Source organism: Juglans microcarpa x Juglans regia, chromosome 1S (genome assembly GCF_004785595.1).
Source record: "Juglans microcarpa x Juglans regia isolate MS1-56 chromosome 1S, Jm3101_v1.0, whole genome shotgun sequence".
Taxonomy (NCBI): Eukaryota; Viridiplantae; Streptophyta; class Magnoliopsida; order Fagales; family Juglandaceae; genus Juglans; species Juglans microcarpa x Juglans regia.
Window position 1 is genome coordinate 29,161,754 of NC_054595.1, and position 18,376 is coordinate 29,180,129.

At 33.8% G+C, this 18,376-nt stretch overlaps 3 protein-coding genes and 1 long non-coding RNA gene across 6 annotated transcripts; 2 read left to right on the forward strand and 2 right to left on the reverse strand.

Annotated features, from left to right (window-relative positions):
- The first annotated feature begins 218 nt into the window (after positions 1 to 218).
- LOC121246484 lies at positions 219 to 1,036 on the forward strand. The gene is made up of 2 exons (XR_005937118.1): positions 219 to 475; positions 649 to 1,036. It is a non-coding gene; the product is annotated as an uncharacterized LOC121246484 (long non-coding RNA).
- Positions 1,037 to 5,318: 4,282 nt separating this feature from the next.
- LOC121246464 lies at positions 5,319 to 17,250 on the forward strand. Of its 3 annotated transcripts, XM_041144640.1 has the most exons (7): positions 5,319 to 5,465; positions 5,615 to 5,801; positions 6,289 to 6,346; positions 6,437 to 6,621; positions 7,037 to 7,112; positions 7,229 to 7,277; positions 7,773 to 8,072. In XM_041144640.1, the coding sequence occupies exons 2-6, from the start codon at positions 5,655 to 5,657 to the stop codon at positions 7,243 to 7,245; spliced, it is 483 nt and encodes a 160-aa protein (XP_041000574.1). In that variant the 5' UTR covers positions 5,319 to 5,465; positions 5,615 to 5,654; the 3' UTR covers positions 7,246 to 7,277; positions 7,773 to 8,072. The 3 variants fall into 3 exon arrangements, with proteins under 3 accessions (XP_041000574.1, XP_041000575.1, XP_041000573.1); XM_041144641.1 differs by lacking the exon at positions 7,773 to 8,072 and adding an exon at positions 17,109 to 17,250 and having other exon boundaries at positions 5,422 to 5,801; XM_041144639.1 differs by having other exon boundaries at positions 5,423 to 5,801.
- On the reverse strand, positions 8,618 to 13,931 carry LOC121246460. The gene is made up of 3 exons (XM_041144634.1): positions 13,721 to 13,931; positions 8,983 to 9,710; positions 8,618 to 8,863 (listed from the first exon to the last, which is right to left on the reverse strand). The coding sequence occupies exons 2-3, from the start codon at positions 9,515 to 9,517 to the stop codon at positions 8,847 to 8,849; spliced, it is 552 nt and encodes a 183-aa protein (XP_041000568.1). The 5' UTR covers positions 9,518 to 9,710; positions 13,721 to 13,931; the 3' UTR covers positions 8,618 to 8,846.
- LOC121246461 lies at positions 17,164 to 18,084 on the reverse strand. The gene is made up of 2 exons (XM_041144635.1): positions 17,538 to 18,084; positions 17,164 to 17,408 (listed from the first exon to the last, which is right to left on the reverse strand). The coding sequence occupies exons 1-2, from the start codon at positions 18,067 to 18,069 to the stop codon at positions 17,392 to 17,394; spliced, it is 549 nt and encodes a 182-aa protein (XP_041000569.1). The 5' UTR covers positions 18,070 to 18,084; the 3' UTR covers positions 17,164 to 17,391.
- Between the last annotated feature and the right edge of the window lie 292 nt (positions 18,085 to 18,376).

The window sequence follows — 18,376 nt, forward strand, 5'->3', positions numbered from 1 at the left end:
ACACGCAAGAGGAGCCGAAGTCTCTCATGCATCTTCCTTTCATCTATCCGGAAAATAGCCTTGAGTGCAAAGCTCTTATTTCTTTGGAATTAATTGGCCCACCCCTAGTCTAGAAACTTAGTAGAGGTGGAAAACGCGTGGCTCTTTAGCTACCATTTGTTGATCTAGAAGCCCTCCCAAAGCATTCAAATATAACGACCCATGCACACCGGCCCCCCCTAAGGATGTACTTTAAAATTTAAAATTCTATGGGAAGTTTTTCTCGTGCCTTTATAGCTCCTTCAAAACACTTACCTCCTTTTGCTTTTAGCTTCTTGTTCAGATTTATTGCGGAAATTAATGGGTATTATGTCAAAGTTTTTTGGGCTCTCTTTCTGGCTGATCTTGATGATCCTTGCCTTGCATGAACAACCAAGAGCGTTAGAAGCCAGGCCATCACTGGTAGTACTCGGAGATCATGATCATGGTCACCAAGGTAAGCAAATTAATTAAGAACAATCCTTAGCTGAAAAGTGGAAGAAGAAAAAAAACAAGAACTCTATCCTTTTGCTTACGGGTTATATTTCGATGATCATCAGATCAGTCATAGAATTGATAGGCCATCTGTAAAATAAGGGAATGAATAATATTATTGTGATAAATTTATAGGGTATAACTCAAAAATGTTTGTGGCGACTCTTGGGATTGTGTGCAAGTGTTGTGATGGTATAAAAGGTGATTGCAGAAGCACGTGGGACGCAGCAGCTTCTTGCCCCAACATGCTGCTCCAATGCCTTCCATGGAAACTTCAGTGATTCAGCAATATTAGTATGACTACTAATTTAGTTCTATCATGTTATTGATTATATTATATATATGCATCTACCTATAATATTGCTTTATAAATTAGCCTCGTTGGACAAACGAGAGTTGGTTTGTTCGTATTAATAATACTCCGCTTGGATTTCTGGTTTTATGTGGAGCATTGATACCATGACGTGCTTGCTTCAAAAAATAAGATGTTTATGCATAGAGAAATAATATATTCAGTCGTGTAGTACACAAACGCGCGCCATGCAATCTTTTTGTAAAAATAGAGTAAATATGAGATCTAAATGAAAAAATTAATTTTTTAATTGTGGTCCACAGTACTATTTTTCAAAACAATTGTATGCACAGTGTTTGCACATTTTACAATTGTATATAGCATTATTCTTATATATACATATATAGCTTGGAAATGAAAAGTAAGACGTGATAATAAAAATTATACTTATAAGTGAGTGGGGAGTACATGCATCGATATATCAAAATTTTATTTATATGAGATTAATTTAGTCTTAAAATTTTATTATAAATTAAATTAATTTTTTCTGTGTGGGCGTGTCTGGCCTCCGGTTGCACCAACTTTCCATGTATAACGAGAGTAACAAAATAAATCGCAATGTCAAAGAAATTGAGCTAATATATACTGTATAAATGGTGGTTCCAAGAACGTTCGCGCCATATATATATATATATATCAACATGAACGAGAAAAGGTTACTGCACAATGATTTTTTTTTTTTAATTCTTTTTTTCGAATGTCATCACTTATATGAATAAAAATCAGTAAATTATATATATAATTCAAAAGCTTAAAAATGTGAAAATAAAAACTCGGCAGAAATTCGGTTTCTTTTTTGTGGGGGGAGTAGTGTTTTCAATTGAAATAATAGAATAAGAATTGATTCTCAAATTTAATTTGATATTTTGATTTTGTAGTTTGAAATCCGAAAGAATCTAATCCAGTGGAACTTAATTGGTATATATATACGTATAGGAAAATGATAGGTATATCAACAAAGTGTATTACGTCTTATCATTTGTATCGATGAGTTATACTTTTTAAAAAAATACACAAAAAAACATTTTAAAAAATAGAAAAAATTAACACATATGTGTACAAAGTCATGTCGGTACATCATGACTTGGCTAGCTGTAGCACCGTACGTCCATCATGCGTATATATAATACAGGATCTCAGCACTCAAAAGTTAGCTAGACCAATGACATGATCATGATAAAATCCTAAAATACTAACTAATAATTACTAAATATTACCGTGAACAAATTAAAATATCGTCAATCAAATGGTATACTATCCGTTGCATGCATATCTCAATGTACAATAGCACGACTACTGATCGTGAATCAGTACATGATATGATATTAGACATAAACCTCAATTTATATATTCAAGTGCGAAACGCTATATATATTCGAGATAAATTCCTTAATTTACAAGTTTCTTGGAAATTCCTTAAGCATATTTTCTCAATGCTACGTCTGGCCTCGTACGTGATATTCAAATGTTTTAGACATGATCATCCACCAGAGAAATCAATGAATTTTACAAGATTACATTATGAAGAATGATCAAAATTAACTTGTTGCACTGGCACATATTGATCCACACACGCAAAGGAAGGATCCTAGCTAGCTAATAGCTATGTTTAGGACGGGAGATCGATGACTAGCCCGTCGATCGAAAACAAATGCCTTCATATTAATGAACAGATCCTAGCTAGCTACTACTGTAGATTTGGCAACAACGCATGGGATAGGTTATTCAAACGAGATAAGATCATGATATGAGATGAGATAAAAATTAAAAGTTTAATGAAATATTGTTATAACATAATTTTTTAATATTATTTTTTATTTTAGAATTTAAAAAAGTTAAATTGTATATTATATTTTATATGAAAGTTTGAGAAAGTTGTAATGATGAGATGAGATAAAATGAAATTATTTGTGTAACCAAACGAGGTTAGGCAAGGGTCAAATCTCAGAAGATCGGTACTTAGAACTCGTTTGGATAGTGAGATGAGATCATAATCTGTGAATAGTAGTGAAATAGTTTGAGTTAAGATGTTTATGTGGTTTTGGAAAATGAAAGCTAAAAAGTTGAATAAAAATATTATAAAGTTAAAATATTGTTAGAATATAATTTTTTAATATAATTTTTGTTTTGAATTTAAAAAAATTGAATTATCATTTGTATTTTGTTTGAAGTTTAAAAAAGTTATAATGATTAAGTAATAATTAGATAAAAAAATTGAATATTTGAAATTAAAAAGTGTTTATATTTATAATATTTGGATATTAAGATGAGATCATAGTATCTTGCTATCCAAACCATGCCTTAATTTTCTTCATTTTTTGAAATGCTATATATATAGAGTGCTACTATTGGGCTATCTAAAAAGTTACAACTCAAATGACTCTTTTGATGTAACACCGCCACGTGGTTTATTAAAAGAAAACACAAAAAATATTCAAACCAAAAAGACATCCAAAAAAAAAAAAACTGAAACTCTAAATTTCCTCTACCCTTGTATTTTGAGTTTGTGTTTTTAATTTTCTTAATAAATTATGTGGCATCACATGGTATAAGTACCACATCAAGAGGGTCGTCTAGCAGTAAGTGTCATATTACCAAGTAACATTATTCATATATTTATCATTCCGATCTAGAATAGGAATTTGTTCAGGTACTTTGCTCATTAATTTAACTCTTTGATCATCATAAAAAAATTTCCATACAATTCAATGTACTCGTAAAGTACATGACATGAATGGAGAATGCATGTTCTAAAATCAAATTCTTCTCCGCATTCACTGGACTGGATATGTGAAAACGACAGTGCAGCAAATTGGCTTAAGATTCCAGAGTTGAAGGACGAATACTGTAAGATTTCTTTTCGTACGTACTTTGCTTTTGACTAATGGCTATCCAACGGACACAGCAACAGGTTGAGAATTCTAATTCCCTTCATGTAATGTTAATGTACCCTCATGCATGTACGTGCGTAGCTCCATGCACTAACTAATTAAGTAACTATACCATGCATCCACCCCAGGCAATTTTGGGCCATTCATTGGGAACGTGTAGGTGTTTCGGCTTTTTTTTATCAGATGGGTACGTACGTACGTGATTATCTTTTAATGAACCCTTTCTGATTTACATAACAAAAAACAGCTTCTTTTACAAGCTGGTAGAAGGTAGAAGGTATAAAGGATTTGGACTTTGGAGTATGTGCCGCTGCCTGCGCGTACACCAACCCGCCCCTATCGGGTTGCAACGCGGAAGCTCCACGTTGTGCTGGAATATGTCAAATTCCATGAATGATTATGCATGCACGCACTTGTACCAATCTATCCAAAACGAATCTCACGAATGATATCAAAGGAAATGCTTGGGCAATCTTATCATTATAAAAATTTAATCCTCTAATTTGTACCCTTTTTACCCCGCAAAAAAATCTTTGAACAAGCATGACCCGCTAGCTAGCTAGCTAACAAATTAATGATCAGAGATTTCGCTAGAACCCTCTGACTAAAATACTACTACTGCTACTAGAACGCAAGTTAGAATATTATATTAGATATGCTATATTTTTTGAGAGTGAAGAAAATTACAATTAAGCACTTGAGGCATGCTGCATGCATGTCATCCTGATTCATTTAACATTAATTACTAATATATAATATCTTTAATTGTCACTTCTATAATGCGCGCTTTGCTTTGTAGATGATCATAACCTATATTAATAACTTATCATCAAGCCGGTAATGTTTTAAAAATGTTTATGAATTATGATCAAGTTTTGTATTACGTACGTACTTAATTATTGTCAGCATTGAAAACGCCAAGCTAGCTATGAATTAAGCTGATTAGAATATATCACAAAATAAGATAGCGTTTATCCTAACATATCATATTGATAATCAGACATATCCATATATATGATCCTTTCTACCACTTGCTACAAAACTACAAAACAGATTTACATTATCATGAATGATTACTCTCTCTCTCTCTCTCTCTCTCTCTCTCCCCCTCCCCTTCAACCTTTGATTCTCAATATTTGAACAGTAGAAAGTATACTTCTTTATTTTGAAAGATTTGGGGTAAAGATAGGTAAAATATCTTCATTAACTATTTGGCAAAAGTAGGCATAAAATTTCAAGTTGAGCCAGCCACCTTATCCCTTTTTCTTCTTTTTTGGGATCGATTATACATATAGGACCATATATAACAGATTTGAGCCTAATTTGCTCAAGTGATCTTTATATATTCATGGAAATTATATCATTCTCTTTTTTATAATAAACAACAACAACAACAACAACAATAATAATAATAATAATAATAAAATCATCTACAGAATGGACCACTGAACAAAGGTCAAAGATATAGGACGAGAACACGTGGCAGTAGGGGCTTGGAGCTGGCAACATGTCCACTTGGATGGGAAAGATGCACCCATGTGTCAAAAGAGAGAGAGAGACACAGAGACAGACAGAGAGAGGATTGAATTGAATGATAGCATATGGGGGATGCAAAGCAATATCTGAGCACCGTATTTTGGGGCTTATAAATAGTTGCGACCGTTCACAAGACTTCCACATCTGCAGTCTTCACGTGCTCTCTCTATCTGGTCTGCCTCCCTCTCATGCTTTTCTCTAATTTATCATTTTGTTTGCATCTCGATCTGTAAATCTTAGCCAATTCTTCTTTTTTGGGTCTTCGGCCGTTGAGAGATCATACATATCTATCATAAGGGTAGTTTTGTTCGTTGGTTGACAGAAAAATCGAAACCTCTTTCCGAGTGATAACAGTAGTAGCTATGGAGAACAAGAAGAAGCAAGTGGGTGTCTCATCTTCATCCACGACTTTCGATCACCTCTTTGGTCCCAAGGACCCCTCTTCAACAACTTCATCATCCTCCAGTACTTCTGGAATATTTGGATCCATTTTTCCACCTCCCTCAGCGGTATTTCTTTTTCAGAACCATCGACAATGACATCTAATCAATATGGTCTTTTATATTTCTTTTGTGCGTATCTCGTGCATGTTGTTCTGTTTAAATTAAAATTAGAAAAATATGACAATCGGATGCGAGTACTGTAGAACTCAAATCAAACGTCAGAATCACGTCATCCATTTTCTTAAATGACTAGCTAGGACTTGCAAGTTTTATGGAGCTTAGAAATTGATCAAAACTTGAAGTGGGTCGGATATCGATGAGAGCATATATCGACTTCTTTGATTTTGTACATATTAAGATCAGAGAATGTACGTTTACATGCATATATTTTAGATGCACTAGTCCTCTTTTTGCTAAGATTCATCAAGAGAATTATAAGAAATAAGATTTGAATTTTGCATCACGAAACTTGCTTCCCGATTTGGTCATGCATATTAGCTGGAACTATGCAGTTGATCTAATTTAATTGTTTAATTTCCTTCGTCAACTTCAGGTGCTAGGGAGGGATTCCACTCATAATCGAGGTGGCAGTGGCAAGTATGGAAATCCAGGTATTGTTTACCAGTCCCAGCTGATGTGAATTTATGTATATGTATGTATGCTGCATGACCTGATCATCTAGGTTGTTTGGTTGTATTCAGATATTATTACCAAGAATGGCAAGGGTGAAAGTACTGCTAGAGAAAAGGGTTCCAGTTACCAGAAAGAGACAATGGAACCATCCTATTTTAGCTCAGAACCAGCTTGCTACTTTAGCTCATCTATCTACTACGGTGGTCAAGAAGATTATTCTCCAAGGACCCGCTCCACCGAATCCCAACAAATTGTGAGTGTAGGGCATGCATTTAATTCACACGTTATAAATACATATATATATATATATATTTGTCAATATTAATAATAATGTGTGCATCTATAAGCTAAGGTTTGGTCATAATCTAAAATTGAGAAAAATAAATTAATATAATAAAAAATTATAAGTTGTTGATATATATATATATATATATATTTATAATATATAGTTGGACGTATAATTAAAGACCTAGCTAGCTAATTATAAGTTGTAAGAATTAATTATGTGAGGATGAGATTTGCCGTTTCTTTCAATGATCTTGAATATAATATATATATATATATATATATATATATATAAAAATAACATATAGATATATGTGTGTGTAGATAAAACATATAGTGATGATTTCTGACGTTGATGAACATATCTTCGAATTTTTTATTAGTTTAAAAAGGATGGCGGAGACGATGATTCAAACGGAAACAATCCAAACTGCGCTTCCAGAGGGAACTGGTGGCAAGGTATATATGATGGCTGCGTAGTTGTAGAGAAAAACAAAATGGGTATATATAATAATGTTGATTTAATTAGAAATAATAGAAATCTAAAACCCTACTTAATTTCTTGGTTTCTGCAGGTTCCCTCTATTACTAACATCGAATGAACCCATCCTGCACCTCGCAAAGGTATTCCGAATTCTTTCTCATCAGAATGGTTGATGGATCTCTTTAATTATGTGCTTCTCTGAGGCCACTTTTTGGTTTTAAGATTCATTACACATGAAAAAGGTTTTTATATATATATAGATTTTAGAACCATTTTTAAGGGTCATAAGTTATGGGAAACGAATCAAAAGACTCGTGGCTAGGAAAAGACACGATTCTCGCTTTTTATGTGTTTTGGGCTCCTAACTCTCCCATTTATTCCTAATTTCCAATTATGGTTTATACGAAAAAGTTAAAGTGCGCAATTAAACAAACGAGATGCTGAAAAGGCCTAAAGAGAAGAGAGAGAGAGAGAGAGAGAGAGAGAGAGAGAATGAAATATAAAAAAAATTAGTATTTACAACGAACAACATAAAGTCATTGCGGGGTGTAGTTTTAATATTCTTTGCCTTTTGCCTACATATGGCCCTAATTAAATCAATTGACTGAAATGGTGTTAATTTGCCTATGTTGCAGGGCTGGCGACAGTATGATCTTGTAGCTTAATATTACGTACGGAAATAAGCTGGTGGCAATAATATATTATATTAGTATATAACACTGTCATGACTTGGGAAAACGTGTTGGGTTCTTTTTGTCCCAACTGGCACATTTTGGGACAGTCTTATATTTCTAGTATTTAGGAGCTTGATGCCAGTACTCCTTTTATAAGATGATCATTGTACGAGTAACCTGGTACTGTTCCATGTACTTAATACGCTGTCTGGAGTTTATCCATGATCTACTTGTAACTCAATATATATATATATAGACTAGACTCTCTCTCTCTCTCTCTCTCTCTCTCTCTCTCTCTCTCTACAGTCTACTGTGCTAATTTTTTAGATTGCTACTTCTCGACTTGTTTACTACACAAAAGCAGCATCCCATACTTAGCTACTTGGTTTCTTTCTGTTCAATCGATGCAACTTGAATTGGCTGCTGACGTTTTACCAATTGGAAATGAATGGCAAGTTTATGAAATAGTACTTCTTTTTTCTTTTTCTTTTTTTGAGGGGGAGTCCTCAAAAATCAGAAGGGTCACTGGCAAACCATCCTTGGCAGTTCTTATCAATTAGGATCCTAATCTCTTCATACTGTCTTTTGCTTTTATTTCTTCTTGGCTTAATTCATTAAACCGCTTATTGAATCTCACTTCAGAAAAAGTGCACAAAATAAAATATGAAAAATAACTGAATTTGCACAAGTCTTCATCCAACTTTTTGGGATGGTTGTATTTGTCCAAGTTTGTCAAACCTTAACTAATGTTTATGGTTCTGCAGCCATTTACCTGTTTAAGGTAGCTAAATATGAGTTTGGATATAGAGAGAAATAGTATTCTGATTCATGCTTTGCAGTTTGCTTTGCACACTTAAGGTGGACAGAACCCCGGATCAAACACCATTCATTTATTTCTTTTGTTATTCGTGTGCCTAGATATCACAGTAATCTGCTAAGCTAGATGCTGCAGCTACAAAGACACAATCTCAGCACGCTAGTACTAAGAGCAACTACTTCACAAACACAGACGCCATGACATGGGAGCTTCAGTCTTCAAGGCAATGTATAGGCTGCAAAACAGAGCAAGTAAATTTAAACAGAGAGTAATCATAGCTGTTGCAATCGTTGGGAGGAGCATGGAAGAAATTGAAAAGCAGAAAGAAAGGGTGAGAAAATTGTGTTTACATACCTCCACACTTGTATCCCACTGGACGATCAGCTATATTGCAGCGTTTGGGGATGGTCACTGCAACCTCTGGTTTAACCCCGGAACTTATAGCTGTGTTAGAAAGCATAGCAGCACAAAGGCATTTTGAGTTCTGGCCAATCTTTTTCACCTGACTGCAGCATCTATCAGAAACAAGAGCACTCGCATCTTGTGCGGCTGATGCACATGGACCTAGTTTAAATGCTTCCTTGTCAGGAGAAGATTTCCCACATTCACGAGCCCCATAAACCTCATCAATGGCAGCAATACCTACAACAACAAGAAGAAGAACTAGAAACCAAATGGACTTCATTGGAACTTGTATTTCTCTGATGCACTGCCCACACCAACTCTGCGGGCTTTTATAGTGTAACAGGCAGCTTAAGAAGTGTTTACACGTAAAACCCACAAAAGATGGTGGATACAGCACTAGAGTAATGGCATTTTTGTTTTTCGCAGCACCTACTCCGGAAGTGGATTTTATAGCCGACGAAGATAGTGCTTCCTTCTCGATCATTGATCTTTCGACTCTATTTTTTGTCCTTCTCGATAAGGATCAAGCTTTCATGTGCAGCTGACAGCAAGGCAGAGGATAAGTATGACTCATTTCACACATTTCACGAATTGAGATCCTAGAAATTGTTGTTTTGTACTATGGCAAGATTTACACTGCCACGGTGCAAGGAGGAGAATGAAGAGTTTGTCTCGGACTCGATAGCAGGAAAGACGAGAGAAGTGAAAATGATTTCTTGTAATTAATCTGTGTCTTATTACATGTAGTATTTATATGCTAGTAAAGTAATAGCTCATAACAGAAAATTAATACGCGTACATCTCTTTTCTTATAAAGCTAATACTCTCCCTTAAGATGGAGGGTAGAGATTAACAATACCCATCTTGGCTAAGAGAAAATGAAACTGTACAGCACCAAGAGGTTTGGTCAAAATATCACTAAGTTGATGAGAACTAGAGACATGAAGTGGTTTTATGATTCCAACTTGCAATTGCAACTTTTCGCGAACAAAGTGACAATCAATCTCAACGTGCTTCGTTCTCGTTTGAAACATGGGATTAACAGTGATGTGAAGTGTTGCCTAGTTGTCACAAAACAAAAGAGCATGTTTTGGATGAGAAATATGTAAATCATGAAGAATAGAAAGTAACCAAGTGATCTCACAAGTAGCTAATTACATAGCCCAATACTCATATTCGGTTGAAGATCGAGACACAGTCTATTAATTCTTAGACTTTCAAGAAATGAGTGCATCACCAAAAAACACTAGATACCCGATCACTGATTTTCTAGAATCAGGACATCCAACCCAATTAGAGTCAGTGAATACCTTGAGATGAAGTGTATTATTTGCTAGAAATAGAAAACATTGGCTAGGAGTAGACGTGAGGTACCTCAAGATGCGATGGACAACATCTAAATGGGGCTGCCGAGGCTTATCCATGAATTGACTAAAAACTTGAATTGAATAGGCCAAGTCAGGCCTAGTAATGGCCAAGTAAATCAAACGACCAATAAGTCTTCTATATGAAGAAGCATCTTGCAAGAGTGGTGTAACATCCCGCTCCTCAATAAAGTCATATTTAGAATTTCCAAAAAATCGGTGTGCTACTAAACTTGAACTTAAATTTTTTTTTTTTAACGAAGCACTAAATAATAAAGATTTCATAATACATAAGTCAATCTTTATTAAATACTTAAATTCTAAAATAGAGTCTATGGAAGCACTTATTTAAATTCAATAAAGTCTCATGTGCTTATCAAAATAACTTATTAAACTTTAAATCATAAAACTGAACAAGACATTAACTATATACGCCTCTGCCTGGCCTCTCTGGGCCAAGTCCTGTCCTACAGTCTCATTCTCATAAATGTCATCACCTAGGGTGATTTAAAAACATAAAAATATCAATATTTTGAATACCGTATTGGATGCCGTACCGGTCAAGGCACTGGAACGAAATATTTCGGTACCAGTACCGTTTCATGTACTGTTTCGGGATAGTCGATATATGAATAAATTATATATAAATACATATATATAAATTATAAATCGCCTAATCTGAATCAGAGATAAAAAAAATAAGCTTGTAATTTGAAAAAATGAAAAAAAAATTAAAGGCCGAAATATCGGCCGGTATAGGCTAAAATACAGGCCGGTACAGGCTAAAATTTGGGCCAGTACAAAACACCTATGATACCTGTATCGGCCACTGGGCTGGTACGAAAAATTTCAGTCGTACCGGGTGGTACGATACGAAATTAAAAAAACTGAAAAATATACAAAAACGAATCGAATACACAACACATCATACAACAAACATAATAAACATAAGGTTTCTTGAAAAATATTTATACTCATAAATACATACGTATATAACATGAGCATAAATTTATCTTTCACTTATCATAGGCCGATACCCACTGTTGACCCCTATGAGTTAGGATCAGGGAATCTAAGTGGATTTCGATTCAGCTTGTGGCCGTAGTTGTGGAATCCATCCATAAAGAATACACATTAGGTGCACTACCAGCATATACAACCTGACAATGCAATATGCCTATAAAATATGGTATTGTCTTATCATTCATCCTTTATCAAAATCATACTTGCATACTTGTTATATCATAGATATCAAATAAAATTGCATTATTTTATAAAATGTAGTGATACACATAAAAATTATGATTTTTTCATAAATCTTTTGATACATAATTCTTTTCTTAAAATTATGAATTTTCATAAATATTTTAATGCATAATTTTCACATAAATCATGATTTTTCACAAAATATTTTAACGCATAACTTTCACATAAAATCATGATTTTTCATAAATAATTTGATGCATAATTCTTTATGTAAAATCATGGATTTTTATAATTTTATCATAACTTAGGTAGAGAAAAAGAAGCTTCCAATGGAGGGAGTACATGCATAATACTTTTATAAAAAATATGTTGTTTACCGTACATACGTGTAAAAGTATGATCATGCTATTTACTTTGTAGCGTTGCTTCCTAAAATTATCGACACAAAATCAATCACGGTGCTGGAATGGGAGGTTTATGGTTTTTTTTTCAAATAACACACGGAAATAAGATATTTATAGAGAGATTTTGGAGAGGGTGACAACCAGTTTGAGTTGGAGTCGGTTAAAGAGTTTTAACGTGAAAATGACTTGTAGAGTTATATCCCTATTAGAATAAGATGCCGACAAATTTGAGTTCGAGTTGGGTTCGGTCACGATCATTCAAGAAAAGAGTTTGAATTTAAAAATATGACATAATAGTTCATTCAATATAGGATTAGCAGTGACTGAGACTGCGTATGAGATTTCAATCAATAATGATTTTAAATTAAAATAAATTTTTAATGGCCGATCTTTTAATTCTAAAATGAGTCTAATTCGTTCAATAAATAATAAATGAGATTTAACATAGTTATTGAGCCTAATTAAAATTCCTAATCAACTTCAATAATTTATCATTCGTGGGCTTATCCAATATAGCCATTAAATATAATTTAGGCCCAATAAAAATTATCAATATTCTGACCTTAGAATTATTGGGTCGGGTCTTTACAAACTCTCATCCTTATAAAAATTATGTCCTTGAAATTTGCTAGACCTCAAATAACTTACATACTTATCCGCCACATGCTTTCCATGTCTCTTTACTCCTCAATCATTTAGTCGAACCTAATATTCAAAAAATTGCGATCGTCTCATATTTTGATCCGATGTCTGACTAATCATTTAGGCGTACACATTAGTACGCTATGTATCAACCATCATACACTCTAAATTCAATTCAAGCCTAAACAATTACCAACCCCAACAATGGGATTGATAGATTCACCCAACAATTATCTTAACTCAAAATGCAATAGTAACTAGCGATCTCCATATAAATAAAACTCTCCACATAAAATAATAATAAAATTATCCACCTAAAATAATAACATCAATAAATTGTCATCTAAAACTCTTCAAAGTTTGGATCCTGAATCTTACAGCTCATTCTTGATGATAGAATCATGTTACCTATAGAACATAAGATATTTTCCACCAATCATCATGAAATACAATACACCAAATGTAAATCTATGTCATAACTTCAAAACCCACTAAATTCATTACTAATTTCTTCAAATAAAACTAAAGTATACAACTATTTCCTCTTGAACAAGATGCATCATCAATCTTAAAACTAATGGTTCCTAACCTCATATTTAGAAACTTTCTTACCTTGTGCGCTTAAATCATTTCACGTAGTAGGTGCATTTTGACATGCATATATCTAAAATTTATCATTCTTAATTTTCACTAACACAATAAATAGTAAAGTGAAAAATACTTACTACAAAGCTGGACATGCCTTGAGGAGGCCTTGACCTAATTTTTTTTAATTCTTTTTTTTTTTTTTTTTGCAAAATGTTTCCTTCTCTTTTATTTTGAAATGTTTACAGAATCTTTTGACCTGAGCTCTGATACCAACCATAACACCTTGCTCTCCAATAAAATTATTTTTAAAATTTTTGGAGAATTGGTGTGCTACTAAACATGAAGTTAAAAACTTTTCTTTTAATGAAGGGAAAGAAAACAAAGATTTCATAATAAATAAGTTAATCTTTATTAAATACTTAAATTCTAAAAGAAAGTCTGCAGAAGCATTTATTTAAATTCAATAAAGTCTCATGTGCTTACCAAAATAACTTATTAAATTTTAAATCATAAAACTGAGCAAGACATAAACTATCTAAGCCTCTACCTCGCCTCCCTGAGCCAAGTCTTGTTCTACAGTCATATCCTCATAGATGGCATCACCTGGGATGGTTTGAAAACATATAAAAATGAGTCAAATACTCAATAACCAACACATCATACAATAAACATAATAAACATAAGGTTTCTTGCAAAATATGCATACTCATAAATACATACGTAAATAATATAAAAATAAATTTATCTTTCATTTATCATAGTCCGATACCCACTATTGACTCTCGTGAGTTAAGGTTAGAGAATCTAAATAGATTATGATTCCACTCGTGACTGCGGGTTGGGGAATCCATACATAAGGATGACACACTGAATGCACTACTAGCATGTATAACCTGGCAATGCAATATGCCCATAACGTATAGTACCATCTTTATGTCATGACATAAGTCGTTACATATCTTATCATTCATACTTCATAATAATCATACTTACATACTTATATCATAGATTTCAAATGAAATCACATTTTTTCATAAAATATCATGATATATGTTTTCTCACATAAAATTATGATTTTTTCATAAATTTTTCAATGCATAACTCGTAGAGAGATTTGGGAGAGGGTGACAATTAGTTTAAGTCGAACTCGGTTAAAGAGTTTTAATGTGAAGATGACTTATAAAGTTATATCACTATTGGAATACGATGTCGACGAATTCGAGTTCAAGTTGGACTCGGTCATGATCATTCAAGAAGAGAGTTTGAATTTAAAAATATGATCTAATAGTTCATTCAATGTAAGATTAGCAGTGACTGAGATTGCGTATGAAATTTCAATCAATAATGATTTTAAATTGAAATAAATTTTTAATGGTCAATCTTTAAATTGTAAAAGGAGTCTAACTTGTTCAATAAATAATAAACGGGATTTAACCTAGTCATTGAACCTAATTAAAATTACAAATCAACTTTAATAATTTATCGCTCATTGGCTTATCCAATATGACCCATTAAATATAATTTAGGCCCATTAAAAATTATCAATATTCCGATCTTAAAATTATTAGGTCGGGTCATTACCAGGGGACCATCTTCCTTGCTAAGCCTCAAATTTTGCTGCATAGGAAATTTAAGAGGCTTGGAACCGAGGAAACCAGAATCCTCAAGGATATCAAGGGCATACTTGCATTGGTTGAGAGCTACATCCTTGGAAGAACAAGCTACTTCCAATCTAAGAAAGAATTGTCTCCAAGATCTTTGATCCTAAATCTTTGATCAAGGAAAGACTTTAAATTCATAATAGAAAGGAGATGATTACTAGCCACAATAATATCATCAACGTATATCAAAAGAATAGTGAAATGCCATGAATCATGCAACGTGAACAATTAATAATCAGCATGAGATTAAATAAAACCATAGGAAATGAGAGCTAAAGACAGTTAGGAGAACCATTGCCGAAAGGCCTGCTTGAGTCCATATAAGGACTTGTTCAATTTCCAAAATTTATGCTTCTTGGGTAAAACTAGGTGGTACTTCCGTACACACTTCTTCCTCCAAATCACCATAAAGAAATGCATTATTTACATCTAGCTGGTGTAAAAAACTGTTTTGAGAAGCTACAGCAGCTAAAACACATTCCACAGTCACAAGTTTGGCCATAAGAGAAAAAACTTCATGGAAATCAAGGCCCTTAATCTGTGTATATCCCTTTGCAACTAGTCTCGCTTTGTATCTTTCAATGCTATCATCGGAGTTATATTTTATTTTATACACTCATTTATAGTCTATAGGTTGTTTGTCATAAGGTAAATGGGTAAGGGTCTAAGTGTGGTTGAGTTCTGAAGCTTTTATTTCAGCTGTTATGGCATCACACCAATAAGAGTATTTGATGGCTTGTTTGAAGGTTTTGGCTCAAAATTTGTGGAAATAGATAGAACTAAATAGGGGTGAAAAAAAAACCGATGAGTTCAGTCCAGCTTTAAATTGGTTCGGTCTGGAACCAGTTCCATTTTTTTCAAATCGATCTAAATTAATTTTTTATATTATATATAATTTTGAAATCTAATATATATAATTATATATAAAATAATCTTGTATTATATGCTAAATTGCTAATTAAAATAACATTAAAATTTAAAATCCTATATAAATAACTATATATTATCATTATAGCCTATAGTATTAGTAGTTATATTAATACAATATCACTATATATTATAATATACTATAATATATCACTATATTATATATTATAATATATCACTATAGTCTATAATACAATTATAATATACTACAGTATATTATCACTTTATTATTATATACTATATATAATATACCAGAAAATTGGACCAAACGGGACCGAAACCGGTAAAACTGGAAGTACCGATTTAGGGGTCTAACTAGTGCGATATCAGTTCTTCAAATCTCAAAACCGGTGTATACTGGTTCGGTTCTAAAATATATCCAAAACCAGACCGAACCGGATAGATTATACCCCTAGAACTACAAATCTATAAGAAGGAGACAGCTTTTTGTAAGAAATGAAAGTAGAAAGAGAATGGAAAGTAGGGGACTTACCAAAACCTTGATCTGAAGGATCTGAGACGACATGAGCAGTACTAGTTTGCAGTGATAATCTTGCAAGTAATTGGGTGCTCTACGAGCTCTAGATGTTTGCCTAATAGCTACAGGAAGAACCTGTGTAAAAGGGGAAGAAGAAGATGGATTGTGGATATTTGAAGGAAGGGAAAGATCTGAAACAAGAGGCACATTTGAAGGAAGAAAAATATCAGAGATTGGATGAGCTAGAACAATTGAGGAATGATTTGAACAACAAAATCTGAGGAGGAACTGAAAGAAAAAACAGTTTCAAAGAAAACTACATCTTATGAGATAAGGAGATGTTGGTTCTCAAGATCAAATACATTGTAACCTTTAATGCCAAAAGGATATCCAAGGAAAAGATACTTTTTTACTCGAGGATCAAATTTGTGTCTATTTCTAGAAACAGTGGATGCAAAACATAAGCAAACAAAAACTTTGAGGTGAGAATAGGTGAGGACTTTGGAAAAAAGAGTCTCATTTGGAGATTTATTGGATAAAAGTGGAGTTGGTGTGTGATTGATTAAATAGGCTGCTGTTAGAATACATTCCCTCCAAAATTTTAAAGAAAGATAAGCTTGGAATCTAAAGGCACGGGCAACATTCAAGAGGTATTTGTGTTTTCTCTCAACTACACCATTTTGTTGTGGCGTTTCTACACAAGATTTTTTATGAATGCCACCCTTAGAAGCATAGAAGTCAGGCATATGGAATTCAATACCACTTTAAGTTTGTCAAACCTTAACTAATGTTTATGGTTCTGCAGCCATTTACCAGTTTTAATTTAGCTAAATATGAGTTTGGATATAGCTGAAAATGCAGGAGAGAAATAGTATTCTGATTCATGCTTTGCAGTTTGCTTTGCACACTTAAGGTGGACAGAACCCCGGATCAAACACCATTCATTTATTCTTTTGTTATTCGTATGCCTAGATATCACAGTAATCTGCTCAGCTAGATGCTGCAGCTACACAGAAATATCTCGGCACGTTAGTACCAAGGGCAACTACTTCACAATCACAGACGCCATGACATGGGAGCTTCAGTCTTCAAGGCAATGTATAGGCTGCAAACCAGAGCAAGTGAATTTATTACCAAAAAACAAAAAAACAGAGAGTAGCTGTTGCAATCGTTGAAGGAGCATGGAAGAAATTGAAAACCAGAAAGAGAGGGTGAGTAAATTGTGTTTGCATACCTCCACACTTGTATCCCACTGGACGATCAGCTATATTGCAGCGTTTGGGGATGGTCACTGCAACCTCTGGTTTAGCCCCGGAACTTTTAGCTGTGTTAGAAAGCATAGCAGCACAAAGGCATTTTGGGTTCTGGCCAATCTTTTTCACCTGACTGCAGCATCGATCAGAAACATGAGCACTCGCATCTTGTGCGGCTGATGCACATGGAGCTAGTTTAAATGCTTCCATGTCAGGAGAAGATTTCCCACATTCACCAGCCGCATAAACCTCATCAATGGCAGCAATACCTACAACAACAAGAAGCACTAGAAACCAAATGTACTTCATTGGAACTTGTATTTCTCTGATGCACTGCCCACACCAACTCTGCGGACTTTTATAGTGTAACAGGCAGCTCAAGAAGTGTTCACGCGTAAAACCCACAAAAGATAGTGGATACAGCACTAGAGTAATGGCATTTTTGTTTATTGCAGCACCTACTCCGGAAGTGGGTTTTATAGCCGATGAGGATAGTGCTTCCTTCTCGATCATTGATCATTCGACTTTATTTTTTGTCCTTCTCGAAAAGGATCAAACTTTCATGGGCAGCTGACAGCAAGGCAGAGGACAAGTATGACTCATTTCACAAATTCCAGGAATTCAGATCCTTGAAATTGTTGTTTTGTACTATGACAAGATTTACATTGCTATGGTGCAAGGAGGAGAAGGAAGAGTTTATCTCGGACTGGATAGCAGGAAAGATGAGAGAAGTGAAAATGATTTCTTGTAATTAATCTGTGTCTAATTACATGTAGAATTTATATGCTAGTAAAGTAATAGCACATAACAGAAAATTAAT